The following is a 13,351-nucleotide window of genomic DNA, read 5'->3' on the forward strand; positions in this document are numbered from 1 at the left end:
GCACTGTTATCAATGTGAGGATATTAAGGTAAACCGAAGCTTGTTGTACAACATTTAAAATATGAAGCTGGTAGTTTTCGAGTGTTATTTCTAGGCTGAGGAGGTTCTGCTCTCCAACAGAGGCGCCTGACGCCTTATTGTTTGATTTGACACCCCTTTTGCAGTGCTTGTGAGCATTTCAAGTTCATTCTCATCATTAGCAGACAACCAAATAGATAATCATCTTATCTAGAAGCCTGAAATACACATTTGAATAGACAGTGATCTATATCATTGTGGTTTGCCTGAGCGGCCTACTTTGGCGTAGTCATCTGTGCGAATCTTTCCGCAGCAGAACTCGAAATCAGGAAGTTTCACTTTTAAGCTTTATCCCCTTCTAGCGCATCCTGCCTCCTATGAATGCGCGCAGGTACCCACTGTGAACCAACACACTGATTAAAAATGCAGCATCTTCCCTCTGGAGTACATATGTGGAGGACACAGCTCGCTCGCCTTGTGTGTTTCTGTGTTTTATTTGTGAGTGTGGGTGGTGCTAGCGCATAAATTTCATGACTTTGGTGAGTCTGCATGCATGTGTGTATGTGTGGGTGTGTAAGTTGCGTGTGTGTGTGTGTGTATAAGTGTGCATAATGTTGGCCAAGGTTAGCTCTAACTGTGTTACCAACAGTATGGATGGTTTTTAGTCTTTTTATGCTCCAGGGTTAAAGTAGATTGTTAGAGATCTTGTCTTTTGCATGTAAATCCTTTTTACAACTTTAAGAAAAAAATGGACTCAAACCGCAGAAATATTTTACACAGTTTACCTCCAGAGCAGCTAACACAATTAAACTTCTATAACCAGAGGAAATTGCAAGAAAGAGGCAACAAAACAATCTTTTTTTAATCTTTTATATTTTCAGCACAACATACTTTTGGCTTTTTTTTCCCCTCTACAGATAAAACAGAATGTTTTTTTTACCCTTCAGGGGAAACTACTTCTTTATTCGCTTGATGTAAACCCTCATAATATTTTAATACATATTTACTTCATTCTCCATGTATGTTCTAGCGATGCGGTTTCTCAGTTTGTGTTTTGTGCCTCTAAGCTCAGTTTCATTTATGCTCGTCTTTATTTGTTTTACTGTGACTTATTAGTGTTTGCTCCTGTAACAGCCCAGCTTCCCCTCAGGAATCATTAAAGTTTCATCTTATCTTATCTCAGAAGGACACAAGGCTTGAATAAACTCATCTGAATGATTCATATCCCCATGGTAACAACCAGCATCAGTGAGAATCATCTGTGTTATTGTTAAATATATCTTTTGCTTGCTCAGGCAATGAAGATGACATTGAGGACAACATTGAGAGTATAGTTGCTCTCATGGGTAATTTGTCTGTTCTTTTTTTTTTAATTAGATTTTTTTATGTCTAAGTGCATCGTTATTACATCCACAGGCAATACAAATGGATATAAGAGCAAAGAGAAAACATGAGGTACATTTTCAAAGCCAAGATTTTAAAAAAAAGAGTAAGAAAGTATCTTCTACAAAAAAAATTAGTCTCTCAGCCTTGTTTTCATTTAGATTGACTCATAGACTATTTCTTCATATTTTCAAGGGATAACTATGAAAAAAGAGACATTACATAACTATATACATCCAGAGAGTGAAAGGTAAAGGGACAAAATAAATAAACAATAGTTAATAGTTCCTTCAGTTCATTATTTTAACAAAGTCAGGTCTCAGAGGTTTGACATATTGCACCCATTTTCCCAGTGTTGTATGAAGATGTCCATCTTTAAGTTTAAAGAGAAAGTTACCTTTTCCATCATGTAAATCTCCATCGTCACATCTGTCCAGTTGTTTATGGTTGTTTCAACGTGCATCATCCATCTTTTGGTCCCTGCTGCCAGCAATATACCCGTTTAAATATCTATCAATACCTTTTGTGGAGCATAAATGTTAAGTAGGGTGATTTCAGGATAAATCTGCCTTCCTTTTTTGTAATGTTCATATGTCTGTTCAAAGGAAATCTTATTGGAAATCATGATGGCAACCCTCTGTTTATGATTAGATTGTGAAGCCTATTTCTATCTATCTCTTCATCATTTAAACGTGTTTCTTGTAAATATACAATATGTGCCTTCTCTTTTTTCATTTTGGAAAGTATCTTGCTGCGTTTTATCGGATTATGTTTACCGTTGACATTGAAGGGAACTATCCTGAGCTTTTCATCTGTCATCTTTTCTGTAAGAAGAGAACTCAAACTGTCAAAAAAAAAAAAAAATCTGCCACAAACAATCTCTCTGGTAGAACATAGAAATAATACCATGAACTGATATAACTGTCAACACTCAGCTCAACTCACTCACCCATCATCTGCCAAACTATAGCTTCAATGGTGAAAGTTTCTGTAGATTGACCTTTAACTTTAACTGGCCAGAACACACCTCTGGCTTTGGAGTGAAAGCCTAATATATAAAAGTTGGGCCCTCTATAGCAGCTTAGTGCATAAAATGTATTTGTCCATCATAAATATTTTGTATTTTCAACCTCCGACTTATTTTTACAGCTCTTATTTCAAGGAAAACAGACAGAAAACTGTTGTTTGTTTGTCTATCTAAGAAATTGGTGGAAGAAAAGGAAATACCACCAGACATCTTCAAGTGTTTTTGTCTTACATTGTATTGATAATTTCTCCTGTCTAAAGGTGAAGAAGGTAAAGAATGATAGATTTTTCTGGATTGAATATGTTAACTTATGTGTGGGCTTTCATGTGACTTATTTTCGTCTTGGTTTTTTTTAATGACTTCTGTAAACCTAGAGCTTCCCTCTGATGTCAGCTCTCCTCTGACCGTCTTTTTCCTGCCGTGCACCGTGCTTGGTGATTCATTCGCTCGACTCGATCCTGTCGTGAGGGTCTAACCTTAACCGGGAAACCTCTGTCCTTCATGTCTTTCGTAGCCTCGCTGATCGTGTGGTAGAGTCGCGTCCCATCCTCGTTGCGTGGTTACTTATTATTAGTATACTCAAAATGCCTTTGCCACATTTTATTCCAAAATTACTCAAAATTTAAAAATGAATTTACAAAATGGACAGCATAGATTTATAGAAGAGTAGCAGCTAATAGACGCTGAACTGTGATGTTGAGGCTTTATGAGGAAGCCTTTTACTGTGCGGCTGCAACACCAAAGTTACTTAAGAAAAGGAAATCCCCTACTTCTAACTTGCAACTTCTCTCTGTGTGTCTGACTTTCTATCAGTCTATCTTTGATCCACACACACACACACACACACACACACACACACACACACACACACAGCATCATGTGCAGTCTTAGGCTAGCTCTTCGTTCAGTCATGTGCTCTTGATTTAGCACATCACCACATCCTTTCACTGGTTTTGTGTGTGTGTGTGTGTATGTGTGTGTGTGTGTGTACTTATTTTCATGTATAAGCAAATGTATGTTCTGTGCAGTGGAACAATATCTTTAAGTATAACTTTCCATATGTGAGGCGAGCTCGATGATAACCTCAATATCCTGTGTAAAATTCACACACCTACACTGTTTATAGCTGTGAAGCTTATAAGCACATTACTAAAGTACACAATGCTCTACAGAATATGTGGAAAACTTTTGTTGACCACAGTAAAATACAATAGAAATCACTCTTTCTTTCTTGAATGGTGATGAATGATTATATGTGAAATGAAGCTGCTAGAGAACACAATAAAATAAAAAAAAATATAGCACATTGTTGATGTCCTGTATGGAAATCTATCTTAGACTCTGCATTGCATTTCCAGAAACATTAAACACAGTATACAGTACAATTCATACAGAGGGATTAACTCTGTAGTAGTGATTCAGAGTCTGTTTTCAGTTCATCATGTCAACCTTAAATCCACAAAATATGGGCGAGAGCTGTCTGACAGTGGAAGACATCTGAGGACATGTACTGTAATTTGTACTGTGAGCGTGTTGCTACCTTTTTTTTTTAAATTGTGCCACCTAGTGGACAGACACTGCCTTTTAGTTTCATTCATATATGAAGCTCACTTTATTTCATATGTAGTTAGTGTCATATCTGAGTTTCATCATTCTTTTTTTTTTTTTAGATGGAGAATCATTTAAACATGGATGTCCAAAATGTCTGGAGGTTGTCTGACCCCTATGATGAAATTCTTGCCTTTTCATCATTTTGATTTCCTTAATAGCCTGAACCACAGTCTTCTTCTGTTTAAGCAAAACTAACTGTTTAAGGCACCTTCAGACGTACTTCAACTTTCAAAAAGTATAATAGCATAAAAGCAGGGTTTGTTTGGCTGTACATGAATGAATTTTTCTCACGGTTATAAGTGCAATTCTGGCTATGAGTGTGGTGTTTTTAATTATACTGCCTCTGTTACATTTTGGGCTCAGGGGAAGTGAGATGTCTTATTAAAGAACACCAAAAACGTGTCTCAGAGTGTGTACTCACCACACAGTGAAAGTATTGTCTGGTTTAGTCTCTTTCTTTGCTGTTAATCTTGTTTGCTCTCTTTGTCTCTTTCTCTCTAGCACCCAGGTAGAAGGTGATGTCAAGGAAGAGATACTCCAGCCCCCGGAGCCTCACCCCGTACCCCCCATTCTGACCCCGTCTCCCCCCTCAGCCTTCCCCACTGTCACCAACGTACGGCAGGACAACGACCGCTACCACCCCAAACCTGTCATACACGTCCTGGCTACTGCACAACATAATGTGACAAAGGTACAGATACAGTGGAAATATTAAAGTTGTATGATTGCAGAATCTATTTACAGTATATCAAGTTTGTTGTATAAATGTGTATTTTTGTGCAAAAATGCTGATTCACTGGAGGTGTTGTGGAAAAAAAACAGTTTTTTCATGTTGTATGTTTGGTATTTGGACCTGTAAAACCTGTTCGGTATGTTAGAGTTTACCTTTATTAGGTATTTGACAGGTTGAAAGGAAGTAGGGGGATAGAGAGCGGCATGACATGCAATTAAAGTCCCTGACTTGTTATTTGGGCCTCAGTCCACTTGGCCATCAAGATTATTGTACATTGTTAGAAACAAATTTTATATATTTGATTTAACCACAGCGTTTACTGGGAACTGTAGGAAATCTTAATTGATCTGCATGTTTCTTCTGTTAGGGACAATATTAGATATTTCTGGGAGGGGGTGTTTGTGAGCAATTACTGAAAAATATGGTAGATGTTCATTATCAGTATACTTGTTTACATGCATTATGTGGAAACAGCTTACATAAGGCCTTTTATATGTTTAATCTGGGAATCTTAGTTATATTTCTAGAGAATTTCATACATTTTTCTCACAAGCTTTCCCTCTGGCTCCCATTCATGCATGTTCCAACACTGAAAGTATGTGGAAGATTTTGCTGCATTTTTTCAGAAGGGTCTTTCATGCTTTGTTTCTTCACTTCCTTTCTTTTCAGAATCAAGACGTTGACAAGCAGCAGAACCAGTCAGAGCCCAGTCCAAACACGCAGACCAGTCCCTCAGAACAAAAAGACCAAGATCTGCTAAGTCGAAAACAGCAGACCCAGGTCTCAAACCTAGATCTTAATGACAACTATAACAACAAATTATCTTCAACATCCACAAAGTCAGAATCGGGCCAAAGCCAGACCCAGACTCCCTCCTCCCCCCTCTCGCCAGTCGTTGAATGTTCCGGTGCTCCTCGGATCGAGAGGAAGCTGAGCATTGAGATTAAAAAGGTGCCGTTGCAGGAAGGACCTCGTAGCTTTGACACTTCCTCCTCTATGGGAGTAGCGGGCGGAGTGGGCAGCGGTTCAACCAACAGTGCGGCCATGCTGCAAAGAGGCCACGCCTTCAAAGCCCGCTCGGGCCAATCCCTGCTGACGTCTAGCTCCTCGCTGTCGGAGGACTCGGGCACGGAGGGCGGAGCGGGTGGATGCGGGGATGGTCAAGCGGATGGAGGGGTCCTAGCCAGACCAAACCACCTCCCTGTGAAGAGCGAGAAGGGCGACGCGCACGCAGGGGAGAGAGCGGAGCCGAAGGCCGGCCACGCAGCGTGGGCTCAACCGTGCAACAGCCCCGAAAAACACTTCCCAAAGACCTCCTCCTCCTCTTCCTCGTCAGACCGCGTCGCCCCATCTTCCTCCTCCTCCTCCCACCTCTCCTCCTCCTCTTCCTCCTCCTCCTCCACTCCTGTTAGGACTGCCCTGAGTTTCACCAACCCCCTGCACTCTGATAACTCGGACGAAGAGGGGGATGGAGAGATGTTTGGAGGAAGGGAGGGTTGTCGTACTAATGTATCCACGGCGACAGCCATGGTTACTTCGTCCTCTCACCACGGAGACCACCAGCCGGTCAGGAAGGTGTCGCCCATGTCGATCGCAGGGCAGAGCTCTCCGTCACCCACAGCAAGTATGTCAATCAGCTTCAGCCGTTGCTCTTTAATTGAATGACTGGATCTAATTCTCTCCTGACAGAATCACTTAGCAAGTTAACAGAGAAGCCAACAAATTAACTATAAAAGTAGTCAGATAAATAGACATCCAGTTGAACTAAATGGATCAAGTTTAGACAGCAGTCATGATTAATTTAAGTGGACCCGGAAATGATCCAAACTAAACATTCAACTCTGCAGTTCAGTCCAGCTCACGTCTGATGAGTTCTTTTCACTAAAGCACTGTTGAAAGCACTAAGTGTAAGTCTGACAACCCGTCTTTATTATGATCCACACTCACAGGCAAAGGGAAACCACACAGTAGAGTCATTTTCTGGGTCAGTAAGGAGACAGAGGTCTCAGACAGACCACATGGTAATGACAAGTTTTATCTGTCAACACACGCACACACACGCACTGTAGACCGTTCTTACTGCTGGGTGAAGTCAGACGCAGGAAGAAACAGAGAAACCGAGAGACAGAAAAACTGGAGACATGGAAGACAAGAAAAATAACTAGAAAAAAAAAAAAAAAAAAGCAAGATAGTTTCCAGTGAGTCTCATAAAGCATGACTGTATGACTAATTGGTCGGTTTGTGTGGAATGCTGCAAATGTTAACAGGCAAACATCTGTCAAAACAACTCTACTCTTCCTCTTTCAGCTTGTGTGTGTTTATCCGAGCGAGCGGATTTGCTGAGCGGGAGAAGGAATGAAAGAAATCCTGTTATGTGTGTTGTTGTTTCAACGCAGTTGTGTGTGTGTGCGTGCGTGCGTGCGCGCGTGCGTGCAGGAATCCGTGTGTGCATGTTGGATGGTGAAGGATCGACACTGCATGACACTGATAAATACACATTTGCCACCTTTTGTGCACGTTGGGTTGAACAGAGCAGTGTCACACTGTTTGCTGTGTGTTGGCTGCGCCGTCATGATCGCAATGATGTGGTTTTTTTTGTTTTTTTTTTATCTTCCCGGGGTGTCACGATCAAGCTCGCCCCCCCCCTCCCCCCTCCTTCTGCTCTTTTGATTTCAAAATCATGATGATTCTGAAATCTGATTCTTGCTGTGATTGGAGCTGACGTGGAGTGTGTTGTTCTGGACTTTGGACTGTTTTGATCTGGAATGAGTTCTGGATGCAAGAACTTAACAGCATTTTTAAATATTTGGATGAAACTATGAGGGTGCATTATGAATCAGTGTGTCAGCACTGCACTTGAAAGAAAAACTAGTGTATATTCTACAAGAGTCGCCACTCTTTTAGTTTAGATATAACACAGACTGTATTTTACTTGTGCGTAGGTTTATAGAAGGCAGCTCAGTTAGATTTAATCTGTTTAATCTGACATGTTTCTAACTTGTGCCAAAGAACAATAAAGCAAAATGTCTGAAGTTGTTTCAGAAGAACCCATTGAGAAACATTTCTTTCCCATGTTAAGTGTTCCCGTTAAACACTTACTATGTTATTGTAGCCCTTTTAAATGTCTGACATCACACGTCATGCACTCCTCAAGTATTTCCAATATTTAAAAGCAAATGCAGAAATATTTACCTCACAGTCCTGAAGTGGTTGCAGTGGCAGTTTGAGTTTTGGTCTGCTTGGCTTTTCTGGCATATTATTTGTTTTTGGGCTGCGGTAGCGCTTTGTTTAAAAAAAAAAAAAAAAAAAAAAAAAAGCTAATGTTGAAAAGCTAATGGCTGCTATTTGATCAGTTTGCAAGAATCTAATGACTGCTTTTTTTGAAGAGTTGCTCTGAGCTAATCGCTGCCTTGTGAAATGACAAGAGAAAGCTGGTGGCTGCTTGTTTCACTGATTTGCACTATCAATGAATCAATCAAACTTGATTTGTATTGCACATTTTGTACAGGTTATAGTCAGTGACAAACTAATAAGATACAAGTATAAACAGTAAAATGATGGGAGACCAACGCATGAAAAGTTTGAGGTAAAAATTGTGATTAAATATGTAAAACATTACAAATATACAGATATGATATTAAAATATTCCATTAGGATCAATAAAATTCTTATCTTAAAACTAATAAATATGATAACAGATAAAAAAAGTAGAATATGACAGTAATATATAACAGTTAATTTTTAAATACTCCACATTCAATTAGTACTCTTAACTGAATATTCAGTACTCATTATCTTGCTAGTAATGGACTTTTGTCACACTGGTAAAACACGTTCAAGTAGCCTGTGGCAATGATCAAAAGTTATAAACAGTCTTGAAAAAATCACTTTTTATTCTATAATGTTTGTCTTTGAAGCTGCACTTTTGCCCTTATCATTTATGGTAACATTAAGATGCTGTTCAGGTGCCTAATGTTTAAAAAATGATGCAAGTGTTTGTTACTTTGGCCGTTATTTCACTAATAATACACTAATCTAAGGTGTTTTAAGGGTTTTACATGCAGTATAGAAAACACACAGCTGCAAATGAAGAAATTATAACAGTAAGAACCTTTTACAGACACTGAATCTAAAATATTTTTTATCACAGAGGTGGTAGAAGATGACTTCTAGCTACAACTATTAAATAAGACCCAACAATGGTGGAAGTCAACCGTGTATGATCACAGATTATCCCGTATATTAAAATCACCCATTATGAAACAACCATCACGCTCAGCCTGAATGACTTAAAGGTCAAAAAAACTCAAATCACTGAAGACGAGACACGTTAGGATCAATAAATTGTCACAGCCGGTTAATTAGACTCATATTTAATAACTGTGTTGTACTCTAATGCAAATAAATCTCCAAGGGCAATATCTCAACCCTTTAGAGAGTAAATTCCCGCCTCAGTGAATGAGAGAGAATATAATTAGGGGGTCTGGCTTTTAGGTCTCGGTGAGAAAGAGACAGTCAATCTCAGGCTCTGTAATAAGCTCATTACTAGTAAACGACTCCTTAGACAATTAACTTGCATTAAACAGAAACCTTTTAGCTGGACAGCGGATTTATAAAAGTTTATTGTTACACCCCATAAATAATCTGGTAGCAGTGTTGTGTCTGGCTGAGATAATTGAGTCAGTTTATGTAGTTAACACTAAGCCACAGTCGATATTGCACATCCTCGTATTTTTATTTAGACGTCAGATGTCCAGTGTTTATAGTCGCTGGCTTTGGTTAACAGTAGCAGTTATACTTGAAGTCTGAAGCAGCTGGAAGTCAAAACAAGATCATCTTTCCCTCATTACATGTCCCCTCGAATCTCTTCCTTCTCTTAACATGCTGCAACGGGAGCTTAATAGTAATGACCCGTGTCAGATTTTCAAAGCTTGGGAGATGGACAGTATTGCCCTCAGAGATGGAGAGTTCAGACAGGATACGATCAGGAGAATGCAGGGAAATGTAATCAGCGACTGTCTGGAACATATCAGTATTTCAACTGCAACTCAATCCGTCAGGCCTGAGACTTAAACAGACTGCGCATTTATTAAAAAGCAAAAAAGTCCCTCAAAAAAAAAAAAAAAACCCCAAAGAAACTGAAATCAGATGTACAGATCTCCTCCTTCGTCATAGCCGTCTCAGCACTCTGCATCTGCAAATCCATTTATCTGTTTCAGATATCATGACTGATACTTTTAATAACATTTGGTTAGGAGTAATAAACATTTTCCACTTTGAATAACTGAAAATAGCTTGACGGACTTTTAACAATCAGGGGGAAAAAAAAAAAGAAAATGCAAAATGCAGCTTATCAGGGCTCATCACATGTGAATGCATCTTAAAGTTCAAATTCAAATGGCTTCATTGTCACCATATTCAGATACAGTATTGCATCATATGAAACTAATATGCAGAACATTAGGAATTAATACAAAATAAAGACGAAAAACAAAACATGTATGTAACAACTGAGAAATTTAATAAAATGCTTTTAAAACAGCAAAAGCAGATTTAACTTTTTTTTAAGCATTTGCATTGATTTGTAATAGAAAGAAAAAATAATAAACAAAATATAGTTTTATATGTGTGCTTGTGTCTGATTTACCAATTAACACAAATGCAGTAACAAAAATAATGATAAGAATACAACAAAAAAATATATTTTAAGTACTTTTAGTAGATATAATAATGTTGTTTATTTTTCTTTTTTATGATTTGCTACTGACATCATGAATGCCACCTTATGTACTTAAATCATTACCTGGCAAAGTGATACTTCTGATCCAATAGTACAGGCACACGTCTAGAAACATAAATAAACTGTCACTGTAAATAACAGAAGACAAAAAAACAGGCAAATATCTGTCCATGTTTCCCATCCATGTTATTTTAAATATGTGAAGCAAAGAGACAAAACAGATTTTTTTATAACAAAGCAGTTTTTTTATCACTTTGTGAACCACTGAGTATAAACACAAAGAATCCTTCGATATCGAGGAAACACTTGTTCTGAGTTTCATCTGTTGAGCTTTTCTTTGTCCCGCTTTCACCTGACTTGCCGATCTCTTTGTCTTTTCTTCTCGGCCAGTGAATTAACATTGCTTCTCATTTGACCTCTGACCTTTTAACCCCAGACTGCTGGGACAGCGACGACTCCCCCCCCCCCCCTCCCCGAGAGAACCCCTGAGTCCTTCATACTGGCCACAGGTGCGTCTTTGCATTGGTGGAGATTCACAGGTGTGTGTTTCCAGTGACACGGACTCAACGACCGGGCCACCTGCTGGATACATCGCAGGTGTTTTTTCACGGGTCCGTGTTACTGGTCGGCTCCCTAAAAAGGTGGATGGATCAGTGATTTATAAACAGCTGGAGTCGATCCAAGCACAGTCATTGTTTTGTTTGCTTGGTGAGGTGCTGTATTGTTTTGCAGAGAGAAAATTCATGCATGGTGATGTGAGGAAAAAATGGTTGTTTGATACAGTCGGCAGCTTCTGAAATGAGCTGAAACAGGTGGAATATAAATTTCTATTTCATCTTATCTGGTACCTTTTATAGTGTATTAGCAGGTAGGGACTCACTCACTCATCCTCACTTCAAACTCACAGATGGATTCACATATTGCAGGTATCTGTCTTTCTTTAATAACTCGGCCTCCATGTTGTCTTCTGCTGTTTTCTTTTAGAGTGTTAAAATATTAGAGCACATGAGATGAAAAGGAGATAAACAGTTTGACAGATGTGTTAAAAGTGACCTCAGTTCTTTTTTTTTTTTATGAGAAGCTTTATCAATGTTACAACACAAGAGGGCACCATTGGCTATTTCAGACCTCCAGTACAGGCAGTTTTTATGTAAAGATAATCTTTGAATCAGGCTACCACTGTTAGTCACTGTCTTTTTGGAGGGATTTAGAAACAGATACATGTATAGAGTAACATTAATGAAGGGTAAATGTAAGTAAAGTCCATATTCTGAGGCTTTAAAATCCTGTTTTGATCAAAGAGGGCTCACCTGTTTTCACTGCCTGATTCTGGTTCAAAGAGGATCATGTGAAGGCAAAGCTTTGGCTCCAAATGGAGACTGAGGAACGGAGGAAAGGGTTGGTTTAACGGAGGAGACTGAATGAGGAAGAAAAGTGTAAATGTTTTATAAACATAGTGAGTTTGAAAGGACGAGCGGATGGGCATGTGTGTCTCTTTGTGCTTAACGTGTCTTAACTTTATGTTCATTTGTCTTCAAATGTTTTTTCTTCGTCTAATCCGCTCCTTTCTCGCTCTCTCCGTCAGACCCTTTGGAAGTGAGGACATCAGCTTCGGCCGATTGGAGCGGTTCACACAAAGGTAAGAACACACACGTCGTTGTTTACCTGCGCTTGACTTCCTGCGTCTTGTCTGTTTATCTGTGTGTTGTGTGTGTGTAGGCAGAGGTAGGGGCACCTGCTTTGTCTCTGAACGTTTGTCCTTGCGCGTCCCGTCTTTATGTGTGCGGTTAGTCAGCAGAACAGAGGAGAGCAGGAAACAGACCTTCAGTGTTGTACAAATTAGCCGGCGCATGATAAACGACTGACAAGCAGAAGGGCAGCTGTAAAGGAAAAAGAGTGAGCGGTAGCGTGAAGCAAAGAGATACAGAAAAAGAGAAAAAAAAGAAAAGATCAAACATGTCTGTAGAGAGGTGCAATGAAAGCATGTGCTTATCTGTGCTTTGAGGATTGTGTGATGATGGTTACTGCCAATTTATTGCTTCAGTAGTTTGGCTACGTGTGTGTGTGTATGTGTGTGTGAGACAGACACAGAATAATCGAAAGGAAATAACTGTTTGACTTGAATTATGTAATGATTTTTTTACTCACTGTGTATATAACTCAATAGGAGCGTTTACACAGAATAAAAAGCCTGCATTTAAATTCTTGCCGATAGCCAGACTTTAAATGTCATGAACTATGTAAGTGCAAGTTTCTAAGCACATAGACAAATTTCTTTGCAGCACAAAAAACGTTGTCAATTTTGGTGAGTTTAATGTATTTATTCCTCATGTAAGAGGGTGTTGTGGTGTTTGTGCATTTGACTGTTTATAACCATGTGTTATCAGCCAGTAATGTGATAAAACATAAAGAGATATGAAGTCAAACCTGATTATTAAATGACCTAATTATCTCTAGCGTTTGTATTTTCAGTGCAAACAAGTCAAACTAGTTGGTAATAATCATGGTTTTAACTGAATTGGGACTTCCCCTCTACCTTCTTAGTAGATCTTACACCACTAACACCATTATACAACACCTGCTAAGCACTTAAACCACTGATATTCACACAATATTTCCATTCTGTGTGGTGTGTTTGTGCGTGTTTGTTTGTGTAGATGTGTCAGACTGCGTTAAGAAGATGTCTCCAACTGACCCTGCATCTGCTGGCACCACGGCAACAGACAGCAAGTCAGACCTGGGTGGGTAAGTCTGCTTTCTTACCTCTGTCGGATGTTCGGACGTCAGTGAATATACCTTTTGGTTTTTTTCTGTGACTGAACACTTCTGAAGGGACACA

General features: G+C 39.2%; 1 protein-coding gene across 1 annotated transcript in view; it reads left to right on the forward strand.

The window, feature by feature from the left end:
- Positions 1-13,351, forward strand: part of ptpn12 (protein tyrosine phosphatase non-receptor type 12) — a 50,591-nt gene that overhangs the window by 33,523 nt on the left and 3,717 nt on the right. Inside the window, 6 exon segments of the mRNA XM_042402955.1 lie at positions 4,541-4,730; positions 5,442-6,396; positions 10,949-10,971; positions 10,973-11,021; positions 12,098-12,151; positions 13,170-13,253. Coding sequence (XP_042258889.1) covers positions 4,541-4,730; positions 5,442-6,396; positions 10,949-10,971; positions 10,973-11,021; positions 12,098-12,151; positions 13,170-13,253 — 1,355 coding nt within the window.

This window comes from Thunnus maccoyii, chromosome 23 (assembly GCF_910596095.1).
Source record: "Thunnus maccoyii chromosome 23, fThuMac1.1, whole genome shotgun sequence".
Lineage (NCBI taxonomy): Eukaryota > Metazoa > Chordata > Actinopteri > Scombriformes > Scombridae > Thunnus > Thunnus maccoyii.